Here is a 19376-nt window from a genome sequence, read left to right as displayed (position 1 = left end):
CGTCGATGGGAAAGAAAATTATTTATCAGTTTGATCCAAGAGCGATTTTTTTTACTTTGCTTTTACGCGCGTGCGTTGTAGTCTTTCAAAAGTGCGTCTTCAGCTGTCTGCTTTATTTGAACGGAGAAGCACAGGCACGTGCAGCGTGCACGCGCAGTCAAAGCTGAAGGCATTTATCTATAACGTTAATCGGCGGAAAGCCGCAAATACGGCAACCAACAGCAGTGAAATGTCACTATTCTTATTACCAGAGTTGATAGCACAAACAAAATATTAATGCAAACAATCCATTCAATACTAAATAAAAATAACATTTATTGATTTGTTCTTTGTCTTGTGAATATTTGTTTATTAATGACTGCATTCATTGGACACACTGTTTGTAGAGAATGCACACATACATGAACTGATTTGATTCAAGATTGGCATCATTACATCATGCATAAAATTTGTGTCCACTTTTGCCATTTTAAACAATACGATAACTTTTGGCTTACTATGTAGTCATATAATATATAATATAAATCTCTTCTTGTTTTAAATACTCACTGAGGGCTAAAACCCCCTAAAGATGAAATCCTAGAATATACATATACGTACATATACATATACATATACACAATGATTAACTGAAACATAGGTAGAAGTTATTCATTTTGTAACATTATTTGGCATTATTATTTCCGAATTGATTGTAGATTTCTCAATATAAATAAGAAAAATAAAACAAGAGATAATTTGTTAAAAAAAACAAATACTAAAATCTGCCATTCTGTTATAATGCCTGTATAATTTGTTGTAATGAAACAGTCATTTGATGCTTGTGCACACTTACTTCTGGCAAATGCAAACATAATTAAGTAATTAATTTCTTAATTAAAGCAGACCTATATAGTAGATGAGTGAATTATTTTAACATTATAATATGTTTTGCTCACAATTGCTTTCGTATTTTCATTAGTGTTAATTTCGTCACTTATTTTTAATTTAGTCTTAGTCTTAGTCTTGTGCCAAATGTCCTTGTTAGTTTTAGTCATATTTAGTCATTCACATATCTTTTTTGTTAGTCTTAGTTTTAGTCGACTAAAAGTCTCAGCATTTTAGGCTAGTTTTAGTCAAAAGAAAACTCAAGGTATCTTAGTCTAGTTTTAGTCGACTAAAAGTCTTTTAATTTTTGTCTAGTTTTAGTCAAAAAATTGTAGCTTGACCACATCTGGAATCTATTGTAAGAATAAATACAACAAGGCCTCATTAAATGCAATAATATCAGGAATAGGAAGTGTTATAGTGGAAATAAATAACTTAATGAAAAGCCTAAGATCAAAACTGTAGGTGTGTGTGTGTGTGTGTGTGTGTGTGTGTGTATATATATATATATATATATATATATATATATATATATATATATATATATATATATATATATATTGCACACACCATTATTGATGATATTTGGAGCAATGCATGTAATTGTTAAACTTGATTCCCTTACATATAGATTTGCTTTTAAGCCTAATTATTAATTTTGATTATGATGTGATTGTGACAGGGAAGAGGTTTCAGGTTGGGGGTGCTGAGTTTTTTCTGTCACCACTTTTGAATAAGAAACAACATCAAGGCTATAAAACTTGTCAAAACTCCGCGAATCACAAAAGTATCAGTGAGAAGTTGAGAACACTCATTTAAACGGTGCACTCGAACTTGACCGCACATCACATTTTTTACTTTATTGATACTGCTTTTAATCGTAATGCAAAGACCGGTCATCGGGACATAAGCTGTCATGTACAATAAAAGAGCCTGCGCAGCGACAGGAAATATAATTGAAAAAGCCTGCCTAGACCAGGGGTGGACTTGTGCTCAGGATTATTTATTTATTTATTTATTTATTTATTTATTTGAGCGGCATGTGGACGAATTCTTTCTACGCACACACTATTTTATTTCTTGATAACAGCTGCGAACTATAACACACCGTTGCCATGAAAAACAGAGCGTTGCCATGGACACACAGGAATCTAGCCGTAGAGACGGAGCGCACTATTTTCTTTAGCGGAAACAATACAATTGTTTTTAAATCAATAAACTTCTTTTTATTTGGTAGGTAGCAATATAATAAGCGGGATCCGCTTCGTGGACCTGTAACTTGAGAAACAGCGCGAAGTTGCGAACTCGTTGTGAATATTTTAAAGGCGTAACAGCTGATGAAAAAGCAGAGACAATTGTAGACGAAAATGAAGAGAGATTTTATCTTAGTTTTTATTTTATACAAAACATTTTCGTCTCGTCTTTTTTCGTCAACAATAATGCATGTTAATTTAGTCTTAGTCAGCGTTTTTGGACAGTGGTGCAGTCTTGTCATCGTCTAGTCTTAGCAGAGATGGGGGACTCGAGTCATATGACTTGACTCGAGTCAGACTTAAGTCTCAAATTTCAAAAATCAACATTTCAAATCCATCAATCAATGACAAGAAAGAGTTGAGAGGTAGAGAAGAATACTGTAACAGACTAATACAAATTTCGGTAAGTTTTGAGATTAAACATCAGGATTTAGTTTTCCAGAAAAATATTTCGAAAGTTACGTCGCTATATAAATTGACGTTAGACGCTATTAACAGATTAATCAGACAAGAGAGATCGGTTCGTTCCCCAGTTTAGCCATAATATACATAATATACATAATGTACATAATATACCTAAAGTTGCCCTGGCCACCCCATGTATAAAACTCTAGTTCCACCACTGAAGCAGATGGAGAGCGCGCACTAACTAATAAACCTTAACAGTCGTGACGAAACATGGAAGGCACTGCAATAATTAACCAAAAATAAAGTTCCTGTACCGGGATTTTGTGATGGACAGGACTCCCTGCATTTTTGGGCTGTGAACAGACACACCCTCCCCTCTTTGTTTAAGGTAGCGGTAAGAGTTATTTACCATCCCTGCATGAAGTGCACCTGCTGAACGTGTATTCAGCCATGGTGGGGTGATGATGCGATCACATCGCTCACAATTGAGTGACAATTCTATCAAATTTAATTTTTTGCAAGTGCTATGTAGTGTAAATGGTTGGTCACTGTTTCAGCTGTGTCAGCTTTTTTGCAATATCACTTATAATTGGTCTTCATTGTTAGGCTTTGAGTGTAATATATATATATATATATATATATATATATATATATATATATATATATATATATATATATATATATATATATATATATATCTAAATACATAAACCTAAATATAAAAATTGAAAACTCAGCGTTACAAGCACAGTCATATTCTTGTCTCGCATGCACACGCACACACATTCAATTTAAAGGGATAGTTCACCCAAAAATAAAAATTCTTTCATCATTTTCTCACCCTCATGATGTTACAAACATTCCTCAAAATATCTACGTGTGTTCATCAAAACAAAGAAATTTATACAGGTTTGTAACATCATGAGGCTGAGAAAATTATGACAGAATTTTAATTTTTAGGCGAACTATCCCTTTAATATTAATAAATTACATTCACTCCAATCATCTCTCTCTCTCTCTCTCTCTCTCTCTCTCTCTCCCCCCAATAGTTAATTCACTTCAAGGTTTGTGTGATTCAATAATTTACATTTTTTGATTGACGTGATTGATTGTTGTTATTCTGTTGTTAAAAAGGAAGGATCTAATTTAAGGATGTGTTCATGTCCCATTAAAAGGGAATGCCTGTTCAAAAAATGCCATTTGGTTGCATAGAAACCATTGCACTTTTTTATATATACTTTTCCATGGTCTTTTGCCATGTTTGAGGCATATTGAACTTTTCATGCTTTCATGGTGACTTATTTCAGCTACATTTACATCTTAGGCTTTGTAGTTTTGATTTTTATTCATTTTTAGATTTTTATTGTATTTACAACTCACCTGTATGTGGACACCTTTTAAAAATAAATGCATATAATCATTTTTTGTTGCAAATAAAACTCTCACAGAGTTTTAAATACTGTAAATACCATAAATACTGTAGATTTATCTTTGTTTAATATATACATTTAGTTAAATCATCAAACATCTGTATGACTTGCCAGTGACTTGCTTGACTCAAGCTACGACTTGACTTGACTTGCTTGACATAAAGCAGTGACTTGACTTGACTTGACTTGACACTCACAAAAATCGACTCGGACTTGCTTGAGACTTGAAGGTTAAGACTTGAGACTTACTTGTGACTTGCACATGTGTGACTTACTCTCACCTCTGCGTCTTAGTCATGAAAAAAAAGGTTGTTGACAAACATATTTCGTCTCGTCTCGTCTGACGAAATTAACACTAATTTTCATGCTTTAAATATCTTTTTTTATTCATAATTATTAAAAATGATCTAAATCTTAATATTACAATTACGACACCAGTTTTTAGGAGTTCCTCCTAAATTTGCCAGAACTACTTAAAGAATCAAACTCGGAGAGGACACAAACATTTTGAACAGAAGGACCCTGACACTGAAGTGAATAAATGGACATTACAAACACAAATGCACAGATAAGTTTTATTAAGATGATTACCAATTAACAGAATGTATCCGTTCTCACAATAAGCTCTTAAAAAGTAAGATTTAAGTAAAGCAAACATACAGTATTTTAGCTAGCAGATATAATAAAAGTAAAGTATATAGTAAAAGCCCAGCCCTCTTTCTCCTGTCACTCCCTCACTTCAATATTGTTGTTGTCATTAACTATTTTAAATTTTATACATCTGGAAATTGTTGGATAACATCAGTGCATGTTAAACTAAAACCTGAACTAAAGGAAAGATTTTATAAACATAATGTCACTGTTGTATTTTAACTGAATTCTTTGCAATTGACAAACAAATCTGTGCAAAGATATTCAAAAGTTCTGTACAGTAAGGCAAATTCTCTTTTTTTGTATTCTTGTTTTTGTTATTAATGGAATACGATAAGATAATAGATCAGAATTTCAGCATTTATTTAATGACATTTACGTCTAGATGTGTTAAACTCAATAACACAACACCTTTGGTGGCAGACCACCCAATTATGTGAGGAAAAGTATAATAGCAGGTCAAAAACTGTCTTTAAATAACAAAAGTAAATAACACTTAATATTTGGTTACTTTAAGACTCTTCTCTGTTCTGGCACCAAGGTGGTGGAATGAACTTCCCCTAGAGGTCCGGACAACTGAGTCACTGGCTATTTTCAAACGGCGGTTGAAGACCTACTTATTTAGGAAACACTTCAACTAGCACTTCTTTCCCTATCTTTTGCATTATTTAAAAAAAAAAAAAAAAAAAAAAAAAAACCTGACACTTTTTCACTGTAACTTTGAACAAATGTTTTAAACTCATGGTATCTTAAGAATGTAACCTTGTGAGCCAGCATTAATGTATTCAATGCTAGAGACTTAAGCACTTATGTACGTCGCTCTGGATAAGGGCGTCTGCCAAATGCTGTAAATGTAAATAGCCCTTATTTGCAATAACTGCATCAGAACTTGACTTATCTCTTTACTTCTTTTTGAATTTCAATCTGACCTTCTGATCCTTACTGCTTATAAGATGTTTAGATCTTGTGGTATACATTCACACCTGCCCCGTGAACAGACATCACTGACTGTCATATTTGGGTTTTTCATCATAACTCTTAAAATACTGTTGTTTTCTTTGGCCCATTTGTTGAACATCTGCTTGTTAGTACACCAGTGGTTACTTTTTCAGGACATTCCAAATTGTTTTATTTGCTATGCCCAACGCTAGTGCAATGACTCTGATCTGTTTCCCTCTATTCTCAGATTCAAAATAGTTTGCTTTTCTCGAATTGACAGCTCTCTGGTTTTCAAAGCAAGAGTAGATATTCAGTACTATTAACTAACTGGGCAATGCAAAATGCCTGACAGTTACATGTGCCAATATTTTTGATCAGTTAATAAATGGATGTGTTCAAACAAAAGGAGCATGTTCTAAGCTAGATGTAAATGGACATATCAGGGATTTAAAGCTGTAATTCTGATCTATTGTCTCATACATTTTTGATCTCAAATCCAAATGAATTCAGTCTATAGAAAAAAAATAAAACCTGCCTTGCTGTTGCAATACATTTATAGAGATAATCAGGCTAATGAAAGCTTTTTTTTTTTTTTTTTTTAAAGAATTAGACTTTCTCGTGGCTGCTGCGGGATGAAAGAGTTCAGAGGCAAAGGGCATCTTCTGTAACCTGACAGCCCAGCAAAGAGTTTCCTGCCTGTATACACTCTGACTGGTTGACCACTGAAACACACACAATCATCATCATCATCATCATCATGACAGTGCTGGTTAGACATTTCCCTTAATCAGAAAACTGCTTCTTTGAAATTTAGATGTTTGAGCTGTAAAAAGTGCTTTACATTGTTTAAATGTTTTATATCACAGTTACGTAATTGATGATTTAAATGTAGAATTTACTTTTATGACTATGGATCCATGACACTGCCTTCATGGCCAAAAACTGCCACTCAACCTGAGCATCGATCTTAAAGCCGTGCAACCAAATAAGAGCCAGAAGTGTAGCCCAGACATCTGGCTTCACCTGTACACAAAAACAATAGGATTTTTACATACAATCACCATCACTACACATACACTCAAACATAAGAATGAAGAAAAAGTGTGATCTCTGTGACTGATTGTGTTAATGATGTTGGTACCAGTAGGGTTGGTTTGAGCATTTCAGAAAGTGCTGATCTCCTGGAATTTTTATACAACAAACATGGCATTTGATTAAATTGCAAGGATATATTAACTCAAATAATCACTCTGTACAATGGTGGTCAGCAGAAAAGCATCTCACCATGCACAAAATATCAAACGCTGAATTGATGAGATGCAACAGCAGAAGATCATGTTGAGTTTCCACATCTATTAGCCCAGAAAAGGACTCTCATGAGGCACTCACGGGAAAAGACTCCCCCAAATTCAACAGTTTGAGATTAGGAAAAAAATTCATCTGGTCTTTTTCCAGTCTTCACTGTTCCAGTTCTGATGTGTGAGCTTGTACTCATAATAGCCCCAGGATCCTGTTCCTGGCTGACAGGAGAGGAACCTGAGGTGGCCTTCTGCTGTTGTAGCTCATCAACTGAAAAGGTTTGATCTGTTGTGTGATACTTTTCACCTCATTCTCCTTTGCACCATTCTGTATGAACTCTACATACTGTTCTGTCTGAAAATCCCAGGAGATCAGTGGATTAAGGAATACTCAAACCAGCCCATCTGCTTTATGCCAACATTCATGTCACAATCACCATCACAGAGATCAAACACTTCCCTCATTCTTATGTTTTTTTTTGTGCATAAGATTAGATGCTAACTAATTAGATTAGACAACTGTATGAATGTGCAGGTGTTTATGATATGCATCTATATATAAGAATGATCTTAAATATTCATTCATATAATTGGAACACAAACACACACAGACACACTTGGTGTTGGAATTGTGGAAATAGTCTTTGTGGTCTTCCAGTACTTCTGGTTTGCTGCATGTGTAGATACAGTCAGGTTTAGTATGCTCAAGAAAGGATTCATAATTTTTGTCCTGCCTGAGTGGAAGGGGTTAATGGTAAATTTCCTTTAGGGTCACATATGTTAACACAGATATTTAATGTATAAAAACCTGTGCAGGAATCTTCTCGATCAGCTCTTTTTCTGTTTTCCCAAACACTTCTGCAAGTGTAGAACCAATTTCCCAGCAACCTGAAGCCTTCTGGAGAGAGATGAGCTCCATCATTGGGTCCTTTCGAGTCTTTGGAGTTTCTACAGAGATATACATATTAAAAAAATAGACCCAGCACACACACGCACAAACACAGACATTCACAGACACACACACACACACACACACACACACAAACACACACAACATCCACAAGATACATTTCTTATAAAGTCACTGTTCAACATTACCTCGGTTGTTATCTGAGCGTCTGCAACCTAAAGCAATGAAATTTGTTTTAGATTTATGACACACATTTGAGAATTGTAATAGTACATAAATAAAGACAATCTGGCATTATCAATATCATTTCATTTGAGAGTTCTGAGGTCAAGCAGTTTATGAGGTAAGTTTTGGATCTCATTTCAGCCTGTCAACAGAATATGGCTCACATGCTTCAGAATTGTCACACATCTCAAAGCCTAATGAACCTGGAAAGGTGTTATTTATCAAATGTTAATCCTTTTTACTTCAGACACAAGGTGATTTTGTCAAAAGAGTTCCATTTTAACTTTATCAGTCCAAAGTACTTCAAAAATGCTTTAGGCTTGTCTGAGTATTGTTTTGCTTACAACAGACATTGTCTTTTTCTGATTAGTTTGTAGGTTGTTATCTTCTCATGACTCTTCAAGCAGATCATGCAAACAATGCTGCAGAGTACAATGGTGCAACTAGCATATGGCCAATCCTGTCTGAAAGTGTTTTTCTTTCTTATCTCTTCCAGAACTTGCCTTGACCTTTTTAAACTGTAGTATTTTCAAAAGGCAGTATTTTTTAAATATCTTTTTATAGCCTCTCTCAAACAATTGTAACAAGCAATTAGCATCATTTTCAAATCCTCAGCGGCATAGAGGATCCCATGGGTGAGACTTTTACTACATTTTTGACCTGTGTAATGAGTCTGAGATTTCATCTTCAAATTTTAAAATTATCACACAAGCACACACACACACACACACACACACACACACACACACACACACACACACATATATATGTATAAAGTTTTATATATATGGTCTACTAGGTAGTTAGAACTGCAGTAAGTAGTGGCTCCTTAAATTAACATTCAAGCGTCTTTTTAAGTTTGCTTACAAAACTTACAAAAGACTATACACATAATGTCTACCACAGGATAAAGTAAACCATGGACACAGTAAAGATCAAATAAGAAAGTCTTGTGTGAGAATGTAAAACTTACTATTATAAACTGTTGGTCCACAATCTATATCCATAAAAACTTTCCTTTCTGTGGGACAAACCAAAAACACGCATGTATCATTGAGCCTAATATCCATATACATATCTGGAGTAGTAACTGATACAGAGTATGAGATTTATTGCCTTACAACCCTGACATGTATGTAGTTAAAGGGAAAAAAGTTTAGGCATACTTAATATTTCCATCAACTATATTTCCTCAATTTACAATAAATATTGTAAAGATCATATTTGGATTTATTTGACATATTTTAATAACAAAATTATTAAAATGTATATATTTGGGATGTTCAGAGATTCTAAACATTTTTTGAGAGTTCTGAGGTCAAGCAGTTTATGAGGTAAGTTTTAGATCTCATTTCAGCCTGTCAACAGAATATGGCTCACATGCTTCAGAATTGTCACACATCTCAAAGCCTAATGAACCTGGAAAGGTGTTATTTATCAAATGTTAATCCTTTTTACTTCAGGCACAAGGTGATTGTGTCAAAAGAGTTCCATTTTAACTTTATCAGTCCAAAGTACTTCAAAAATGCTTTGGGCTTATCTGAGTATCATAGAGGATCCCATGGGTGAGACATTTACTACATTTTTGACCTGTGTAATGAGTCTGAGATTTCATCTTCAAACTTTAAAATTTTCACACATGCGCGCACACACACACACACACACACACACACACACACACACACACACACACACACACACACACACACACACACACACACAACATCCACAAGATACATTTCTTATAAAGTCACTGTTCAACATTACCTCGGTTGTTATCTGAGCGTCTGCAACCTAAAGCAATGAAATTTGTTTTAGATTTATGACAAACATTTGAGAATTGTAATTGTACATAAATAAAGACGATCTGGCATTATCAATATCATTTCATTTGAGAGTTCTTAGGTCAAGCAGTTTATGAGGTACGTTTTGGATCTCATTTCAGCCTGTCAACAGAATATATATATATATGTATAAAGTTTTATATATATGGTCTACTAGGTAGTTAGAACTGCAGTACGTAGTGGCTCCTTAAATTAACATTCAAACTTCTTTTTAAGTTTGCTTACAAAACTTACAAAAGACTATACACATAATGTCTACCACAGGATAAAGTCCACAGACACAGTAAAGATAAAATAAGAGTCTTGTGTGAGAATGTAAAACTTACTATTATAATCTGTTGTTCCACAGTCTATATCCATAGAATCACTCATTGCTGTGGGACAAACCAAAAACACGCATGTATCATTGAGTCTAATATCCATATACATATCTGGAGTAGTAACTGATACAGAGTATGAGATTTATTGCCTTACAACCCTGACATGTATGTAGTTAAAGGGAAAAAAGTTTAGGCATACTTAATTTTCCATCAACAATAGTTCCTCAATTTACAATAAATATTGGAAAGATCAGATATGAAAATTTACAAATATATTAAGATTTAAAATGCTTTTATTTATTTGTATGTTTTTCAACATTTATTTAGCTTATTAAACTGGGTCACATTTGGCTCAAGTATAGAGTTTGTTTCTAGTGATTACAGGCTACACTCCATGTTCATAGTCACAGAGAACAATCATTCTCTTGTAAAACATCAGCAGTGGACATTTATAGTTTTGTCTGGGGGAAGGGGAACAATAGCTGAATTATTCTTTCTTTTGTCATGTTTCCCATGCGTTAATACAGATTATATTTGTGTATTTGTTTAGTGGGTCATTATATTTATATTTTGTGTATAATAAGTGTATATAATTGTGTATATAATCCCTGCTAGATCATTTGCAACAGGCTAAGTCCTTTATAAATAAGAATCTCTAGAGCTCATGAGAGGAGGTGACTGTCTGCCTGTCAGTCTGTCTGCCTGTCAGTCTGTCTGCCTGTCTGTCTTTCTGACTGCCTATCTGTCTGTCTACCTGGATGTCTGTCTTTCGGTCCATCTGTTGGTGGCCACAGATACAGTATAACTCTCTTGAAAACTGGACCAAATTACTTGGTGTAACCTCTGGTTGTAGTTTTTGGTTTTTAAAGTTTTTTTTTTATGTATTTCAATATGTAATCACGTTTTTTCTCTTCTCTCATCAATAAGTCACCTTCTGAAGTTACATTTATGGCATTTGGCAGACACCCTTATCCAGAGCAACTTACATTTATCTCATTTATACAGCTGAGCAAGTGAGGGTTAAGAGCCTTGCTAAGGGGCCCATGAGTGGCAGCTAGGTGGCCATGGGATTCGAACTCCCGACCTTCTGATCAGTAGTCCGACACCTTAAACACTGGGCTACCACTTCCCCTAGAGTTCCACTTACTTAAAGAACTGTAACTTGGTGTGGCACAACAGACTTGGGACTTGATGGTACCTGTAGGATAAACCAAACACACACATGAATCACTGAGTCAAATATCCATACACACATAACTGGAGTAGTGACTGATACACAATATAAGTTTTACTGCCTTACAATCCTGACATGTATGTAGTTAAAGAAATAAAGTTTATGCATACTCACACTTTTCCCTTTTCGCTATAAGACAATTTCATGAATGTGTGAAAAAGAAATGTTAAGAAATATGTTAATGGAACATAATTATGAAAATAAATATATGTTCAGTATATATGTAAAAAATGTTTTACTACAATCTTTATAAATGCACTATAGTAACTGAAAAAGAATGATAGTCTGATCTTTCTTTTAGTCTGTTCAACAAGCATTTAGAAAGCATAATGTTCAATTACTTACAAGAGCTAAAAAATCCTTTCATCTTTGTAGAGAAACCTATTTTAATGAAACAGAAGGAAACAAGGATACTTAGACATTTGCTCAAAAAGACTAAAGCTAGTATTAATCTCAGATAGGTTTTAGTGATGCGACTAAAGATGTAGAATGCTATTTATTTATTTATTTATTTATTTATTTATTTATTTATTTATTTATTTTTTTTTTAATTTTTTATCTTTATTTATTTTTACAAAAACAATTCTTGGATCCATGACTAGTAAATAGTGATTAATAAACAACAGACTACACTCTATGTCCACAGTCACAGAGATACCTTTTCATACTCATTACATTATTTATGGTTAATTTATCTAATATAAACACTAATACTACAGTAGTTCATATTACTGCATTTTATTTATATTTAACAATCAATAAGCCTTAACATCATTAATAGAAGTTGTGTGACAAACTTAATAGTTTTAGTGTTAATAAAATACACCTGCATTGATTCATGTTTATTCAATCCAGGTCTCAAAAATTTGTCGCATTAATATTAATCTTCACTGGAATGATGTAACATAGGATAGGAGATTTCTATGCATTACACAATTTAGATCTCAGCAGCTCCCACTCTGTGTCTGATCTACTGCTTCATGGTGGAGCTGGTGTTAATGATAGATACTCCTATTTCACAAAAACAGCACTTAAACTTGATTTTCACAGACTGACTGGTGTCAGTGGAGCCGTCCTATGTGCACATGTAAAGTCAATGAGACTTTAAGTACAACTCGTTCTACTGCCTGATGTTTGTCTATAAAGATTGCATGGCCATATGCTTGATTTTATGCTGACAACATATATAAACGGACACTAACCTTTATTATTCTATCTAACTCACTGAGCAATGTTATTTTATAAATTACTCTCAATCTGTACCATCAAATTAGCAACATATTTGATGAAGAAAACACAATATTCTATTAGTCTCATGGCCCAGAAGTGTTTACTAACTTCTGTGTTCAGTTACTTACTGGAATATGTAGATGGAGCCCATGGACTAGAACCTAATCGTATTGAACGTCCCATCATTACTGTAAGTATATAAAGAAAAACAGGATGTTAGTTTCTCTGTGTGTTCTGTATAATGTGTTTTTATGCATAAAAGCACTAAAACTGTGGATGCTGATCAAAGTAATGTTTTTGTATACAGTATGTAGAGAAATGTTATATTGCAGTTGCAAAATAAAGAAGAAGAATACTTACCCGGGGTAGGAATTCTCCTCTTCACCAGCGGCCCCTTCACAGCTTGTTTGTTGCCCTTATGAACAGCTATGAAGGCTGTGTGTGAGCTGCTCACTCCACACTGCTTACTCAGTTTCACCACTCTGGCCTTCAGAGCATCTTTATCAGCTCCATCAACCCTCTCGTCTCTTTCCAGAGAACGGATCAGAGAGCGAGCACCAAGCCTGTGGATGGCCATCCTGTACACACACACACACACACACACACACACACACACACACGTGTACGTACGCAAACACACACAGTTTTGACTGAAATCCTCCATAAACTGGTGGCTGGTTCATCTTATTGCACAAAACTAACACTGAGTACTGTAAAGCTGATATTTATTACTATTATGAGTATGACAGCTAAAGACACCCAGCCAGGGTTTATTATGCAGTCATATGGAAAGTTGTGGCTCAGTGATCAAGGTGTTGGACTACTGATTAGAAGGTTGTGGGTTCAAATCCCAGTACCACCAAGCTGCCACTGCTGGGCCCATGAGCAAGGCCCTTAACCCTCAGATGCTCACAGTTATAAATGGGATAAGGATGACTGCTAAATGCTGTAAACGTAAGAAGTGTTAGAGAGTACACCAGGCACTTACCCTGTGTTCTCGACAGGCTTCAGGAAGAAGTCAACACTGTTTGTGACCTTTTGACCCCCTAAGCGATACTGCACTGATATTTTTCCCTTAGCATCTGGGTTCTGACATTCCTAGGGACAGAGTGAACAGTGATTACTAAAAGATCCAGTCATGTTCTTGTAGGAGAACCACAATATAAACAAATGTTTGAATTTAACCATTTATAAAATTCTGCATAAATCATTGCAAATTCATAGAGTGAAATAAGTTTACATTTTCACCTTTCCTTTCAACTGGGCATAAATCAGTGCTCTTTGACCATGGAACATTGATTTAATTTTGGGGCTCAGATGAGAGAAAGACAATCCAAACCAGTCCTCAGTGATATCCGTCACTGCTGGTTGTAAAGCATAGCGAAGAGACTGCATTACCTAGCATTGGGAATGAAAGACATGTTCAATAAAAAGTGTGAAATGTAGTAAGATTTCCCAATAAATCTCTCATCTGTTTGTCAGTGGGAACATGAGACCCAGAACATGCAGAATTATTTATTATTACATTATTCTTACATTATTTATTTTTACATTATTCTGTAAATGACATAAATGACAAATATCACATCATTTGAATGACACTGTATTGACTATTAACTAATATTATTTGAGCAGAAACCAGTCTTACTTTTGCCTGCATGCGATCAGTTCCTGTGATGAACTGGGCGTGGCCACAGCTGTTCTCAGCCAATCCTGTAATGAGTTCAGAACTTGCACCTTCACCAATCCCAAATGAGAAGCATCTGTTTAAACAAAGGAGTGGATTATATTATATCCTTTATGAGTCGTTTAGGTCAGAGGAGAACTTTAAAACATGTAAACAAGTGAACACTAAATCACAACTGGTCATGATGCTTCATCCATAAATGTTAAATAAATATTATATATTACTATAAATAGCTCCACCAAAGCATTACATTACTATTTACATTGATAAATAACTTTATTCTCTTTTAAAATCCAATAATTTTTGAGCCTGAATAATATTTGCTTCTGTGATACAAGTCCCTAGAATTTAGCTGTTAGTCTAGAAAAGATTACTCTTAAACTCTCAGATGTACAAAAATGAGTTAAACTAGAAGATGCTAACTAACACCCACACACACTCTCATGCACGTGTGCACACGTGCACACAAGGACACACATTCATACATACACACAAGTGGGGAAAGGAAAACTGGTACTAAGTGCTACTACTTCAGGAAATAAACTGTCTGCATTATGAAGGTTTTAAGATATAAACAGCACATGCCTGTGGAATTTAGCATTGCTCTTGACACAGTGAAGAACATCTTTGGTGTTTCCTACTTCACCATCTGTAAATATGAAGAGCTGAAAAGAGATAGAGAATAATTAAACATCCAGGACAATAATCCTACAAAAAAATAATAATAATCAAGCCACAAACAATCTTATTCTTTCTAAGAATATAGAAGAAAAAACACTTTTGATAAAAAACACCTTTGACACTTTTTCATTGTAACTTTGAACAAATGTTTTAAACTCATGGTATCTTAAGTATGTAACTTAGTGATCCAGCATTAATGTATTCATTGTTAGAGATTTAAGCACTTTACAGTAAGTGCAGGACTTTAAGCACATGTACGTCGCTCTGGATAAGGGCGTCTGTCAAATGCTGTAAATGTAAATGTAAATGTAAGAGCACCCTTCAGATTTCTTACTGTGAAGCATGGAGCTTTAAATAGTATAGTATAGTATAGTATAGTATAGTATAGTATAGTATAGTATAGTATAGTATAGTATTGTATACTGTAGTATAGTATAGTATAGTGAGGCTCTACTGGCCATGCCTAAATGTATTTAAATCTAAACAAGTCATTAAAATGAACGCCAGTGTGTGTCACTGATAAACCACAGCAAAAATAATGTTACCTGTCTTGGGTGGTTGGAGATGCAAGGTTGCTTGTAAATGTGTTTCAAAGCAGGCAGAATCTCTGTGCCCCCCATGTCTGCTTGCATCTCCTTTACCTTCTGCATCGCCTTCTCCATTGTGTCCTGATTGTACTGCACACTTTTACTAAAATCAGAGAAACATTCTTTCATTTCATCCATTGGTTTGTCTGATTAGTAACAGAAATAAGAACTATATACTGCTTCATATGATTTGAACTCACGGGAAGAAGGAACTATAATGAGAGCCAAAGCCATAGATGTTGAAGTAACAGTCCATGGGGAGACTCTTCAGTAGCAGGAGAAGAGTGTCCTAAACACATCATTACACACAGTCAGTGTTATTCTTAGTTCACACGGCAAAAAAGAAAGAAAGAAGTGTTACAGTTCAGTAAAGTGTTGTCTTACCCTAGCACAGTCGATGCGTTCACCTGGTCCATTATGCATATTACAGGACATACTGCCAGATCTGTCCATAACAAACACAAACTCACCACACTTCGACATGGAGGACATCACTGACTCAGGGAACTCTGGATAGAAACTGACCATGACCACTGGATCTCCCATGAGAGATCCTAAAAAGAGAAAAAAAATCAACAGAATTGTAATGAAACAAAAGTAAGAAAAGAAGAAACTAACACATGACCAACCAAAATAGGTTAGTGTTTATTCTAGTGTTTATTGTTTTAGCAGTAGTACTTTTCCAAAGAGGCTCAAAATTGTCTGAATCCATAAACAGTGTGTTTTTCCTTGTATTATAGTTTAGGGAACAGATTTGTGAAATTGTACCTGACTCTGCTGCAGGAGCTCCAGCCTCCACTATAGCAGTGAGCTGATGGGGATTCTGATAATATAGATACAGCTCGACATCTCGATCAAACATGTGACCTGCACCAAGACTTACCTAAACACGCACACAATATAATGCACTTCATATTTCATAAACATAAATTAGAGTAAATGTGGCATCTGACAAGGTTTGAACACACTAGTAAGTCAGTAATCAGCAAGACCTCCTTTGGTGTCCTTCTATCAGAGCCAACATTTAGATTTTTAGCAATTTGTACTACAGTAGCTCTTAAGTGGATTTGGACCAGACATGCTAGCCTTCACTACTTCACTGCTTGTTTTTCCTTGAAGAATTTTGGTAAGTACTAACCACAAGATACCAGAAACACACCACAACACCTGCTGGTTTAAAGATGCTCTCTCTCTCTCTCTCTCTCTCTCTCTCTCTCTCTCTCTCTCTCTCTCTCTCTCCCCCTCTCTGTGTTCCTCTTTCACACACACATGCACGCACGCATGCATGCGCACACACACACAAACAAACACACACACACACACACACACACACACAAACAAACACACACACACACACACACACACACACACACACACACACACATATACACACACCTTTGCCTTGGTGTGGTCTGTGTTGACGAACATCAGAGGCTCTAGAGGACATTTGGACTCCACTTTAGTAATGGGGTTTGGAGAGTTTATATGTGCAGTAAAAGAGAGGGAGTAGGGGATACCAGTAGAACTTGATGTTATCTCTGACACTATACCACCCCCTGTACCTGAAAATAAAACACACAACAGATTATATGATTCATTCACATGAAGGATGATCCATTTAGCTAGGTATTTGTATCGTTACACTGAGATGTGACAGTAAAGTGTGTCAGATGTATTTCAGTAAGGTATGTTTAGTAAGTGACAGTAAGTTGTGTTCTGCTGGCTGTGTGTGTATTTGTGTGTTTAATACCAGCTGGTGTGTAGCGAGGGTTGAGTACTGCAGGCAGACAGAACTGCAGTGAATGGTCAGCCTGCACACTCAGTTCAATGATATAGATGAAGGTGACAGCGGCACTCTGGTGTGGAGGCAGAGAGCCCACACTGAGCCTGAACACGTCCGCAGACTCCTCACTCTCCTCCAGCAGAAACGCCTGTTCACCTGAACTCAGTGCATCATCGTACTGCTCCCGCGCCTGACCCAGGACAACATACATGTGTTAAAGTTACATTCCCACCGAGCATCAGCCATGTTGTCCACCTACATTCATTATTACTGTTAACCCATCTACAGGTAAAACTATTGTTTTACTCACCTCCTGTTTCTCCTGCACCTCAGCCACTATCTCCTGATCTGCAATCTTGGCACTGAAATGGCAAAGAGCAGCTCCTGAAGGCATGGGGAAGACAAACACTGCTTCCAGGGTGTTATCTTCCTCATTTATATACTTCAGGGTGGAGGTCACTGTCGCTACATGCCCCTGAACCTGCAGATCCACCTCGATGTTCTTTAGTGGAACTGAACAGAAAAGACCTTATATTAATGTTTACCTGCACACACACACACACACACACTCACAAGAAGAAGCACAAAATCTTACCTGGCTCATTCATGTTTGTCAACAGACCACAGTTCACCATTTTGCTCTTTGTGAGAAGCTTTGAAAAAAATCTTGAAAGGAAAAGACAGTCAGCGGTGTAAAAACCACACACAAAGTGAAAGTAACAAACTCCTCCAACAACAGTATCAAGTCAGCTCCCATGTAAAGCTAGTGTAAAACAAAAAAGTGTAAAAACTAGTAATAAAACATAATTATTTGTCCCCCAAACACCAGGTTGGGTTTGTAACCAAGGAATAAACCCTTCTCAAAAAGACCACAATAAATAAAAAGAATAAAACTGAACGAAGTATGAATCCTCTGTCTGTTGTCTTTCCTCTTATATATTATTTAGTCCCTTACCCTTTTTTTGAGGTTTAATTCTCTGTGTTTTTTGCTCTAAATTTGCCTGTCTGACCTGACCTTTGTTCATCTGTTCTGAATTCTTTTAAACTTGGTTTATTACAATTCTAGTCTCATTTAGACATAAGTATTGCAATTGTAGTCTCATTAGCATATTTATTAGTCTTAGTTTTTTGTTTGTTTGTTAAAAAGCTATTATTTTATTTACACTGTTAAGGCTTATGAACAGAGTGTCTATAAACAGTAAGCAAATATAATTTTTATATACAGTATTATAATATGTAATTATAATATATATAATATGTAATACCATATTACAATATAATTTTAGTATATATAATATATAAAATATATAATAATTACATATTATAATATAATTACAGGTTAGAATAAATCAATTAAAAATGTTTATTCATACAATCGGTTCATACCAAATGAAAGATCTTCAAGGAAAATTAAATGTTGAGTTAAATGTCCACTTGTTGCAGCAATAGATTGACTCTGTTAGTCACAGATGCTTCTCTCTCTCTCTCTCTCTCTCTCTCTCTCTCTCTCTCTCTCTCTCTCTCTCGTTTCACCTCACGAGTTTACTCCCTTGTCTGTTTAATTAGGTCACACACACAAAGTTTACTTCCTTGTCTGTTTAATTAGGTCACACACACACACACACACAAAGAGAGAGAAGCAGTGGAGAGGAATTAGCGTATCTGCTGTTTATAATATTAGCAAGCACTTAATGGTGCATGTACTAGAGCACAAGCTTATGGGAAGTATTATGTGTACGCCTGACTAAAGAGATATGTCTTTAATCTAAATTAAACTGGAATATGGGATATTTTAATTTACATTTAGTCATTTAGCAGATGCTTTTATCCAAAGCGAATTACAAATGACAAGCAACACGGTTGTTAGAAAAGTAAGGTGCACAGAGTAGAGGAGTAAAAGCAGTATAAACAGTCATGATCATGATCCAGAGTAAGCAAATGATAACAATATGTATGTTATAAACAGAACCCTATATTACATATTCATAATTCATAATAATACATATTTCCATTACGACATTAACAACTC

At 35.3% G+C, this 19376-nt stretch overlaps 1 protein-coding gene across 3 annotated transcripts; it reads right to left on the bottom strand.

Moving 5' to 3' along the window:
• Nucleotides 1-4519: 4519 nt before the first annotated feature.
• Nucleotides 4520-18868, bottom strand: LOC132856725 (von Willebrand factor A domain-containing protein 5A-like). 3 transcript variants are annotated; one of them, XM_060886442.1, is made up of 25 exons: nucleotides 18734-18868; nucleotides 17943-18013; nucleotides 17658-17860; nucleotides 17315-17537; nucleotides 16960-17126; nucleotides 16333-16447; nucleotides 15949-16118; nucleotides 15765-15853; nucleotides 15523-15667; nucleotides 14882-14961; nucleotides 14258-14372; nucleotides 13858-14007; nucleotides 13598-13707; nucleotides 12970-13187; nucleotides 12738-12797; nucleotides 11725-11760; nucleotides 11494-11508; nucleotides 11293-11343; nucleotides 10152-10199; nucleotides 9749-9775; nucleotides 8955-9002; nucleotides 7945-7971; nucleotides 7655-7794; nucleotides 6448-6571; nucleotides 4520-6270 (listed from the first exon to the last, which is right to left on the bottom strand). In XM_060886442.1, the coding sequence occupies exons 2-25, from the start codon at nucleotides 17980-17982 to the stop codon at nucleotides 6191-6193; spliced, it is 2481 nt and encodes an 826-aa protein (XP_060742425.1). In that variant the 5' UTR covers nucleotides 17983-18013; nucleotides 18734-18868; the 3' UTR covers nucleotides 4520-6190. The 3 variants fall into 3 exon arrangements, with proteins under 3 accessions (XP_060742425.1, XP_060742426.1, XP_060742427.1); XM_060886443.1 differs by lacking the exon at nucleotides 8955-9002; XM_060886444.1 differs by lacking the exons at nucleotides 7945-7971; nucleotides 8955-9002.
• Between the last annotated feature and the right edge of the window lie 508 nt (nucleotides 18869-19376).

This window comes from Tachysurus vachellii, chromosome 14, assembly GCF_030014155.1.
Source record: "Tachysurus vachellii isolate PV-2020 chromosome 14, HZAU_Pvac_v1, whole genome shotgun sequence".
Lineage (NCBI taxonomy): Eukaryota > Metazoa > Chordata > Actinopteri > Siluriformes > Bagridae > Tachysurus > Tachysurus vachellii.
The sequence above is the reverse complement of the archived record's forward strand: the minus strand, read 5'-3'. Positions and strand labels throughout refer to the sequence as shown.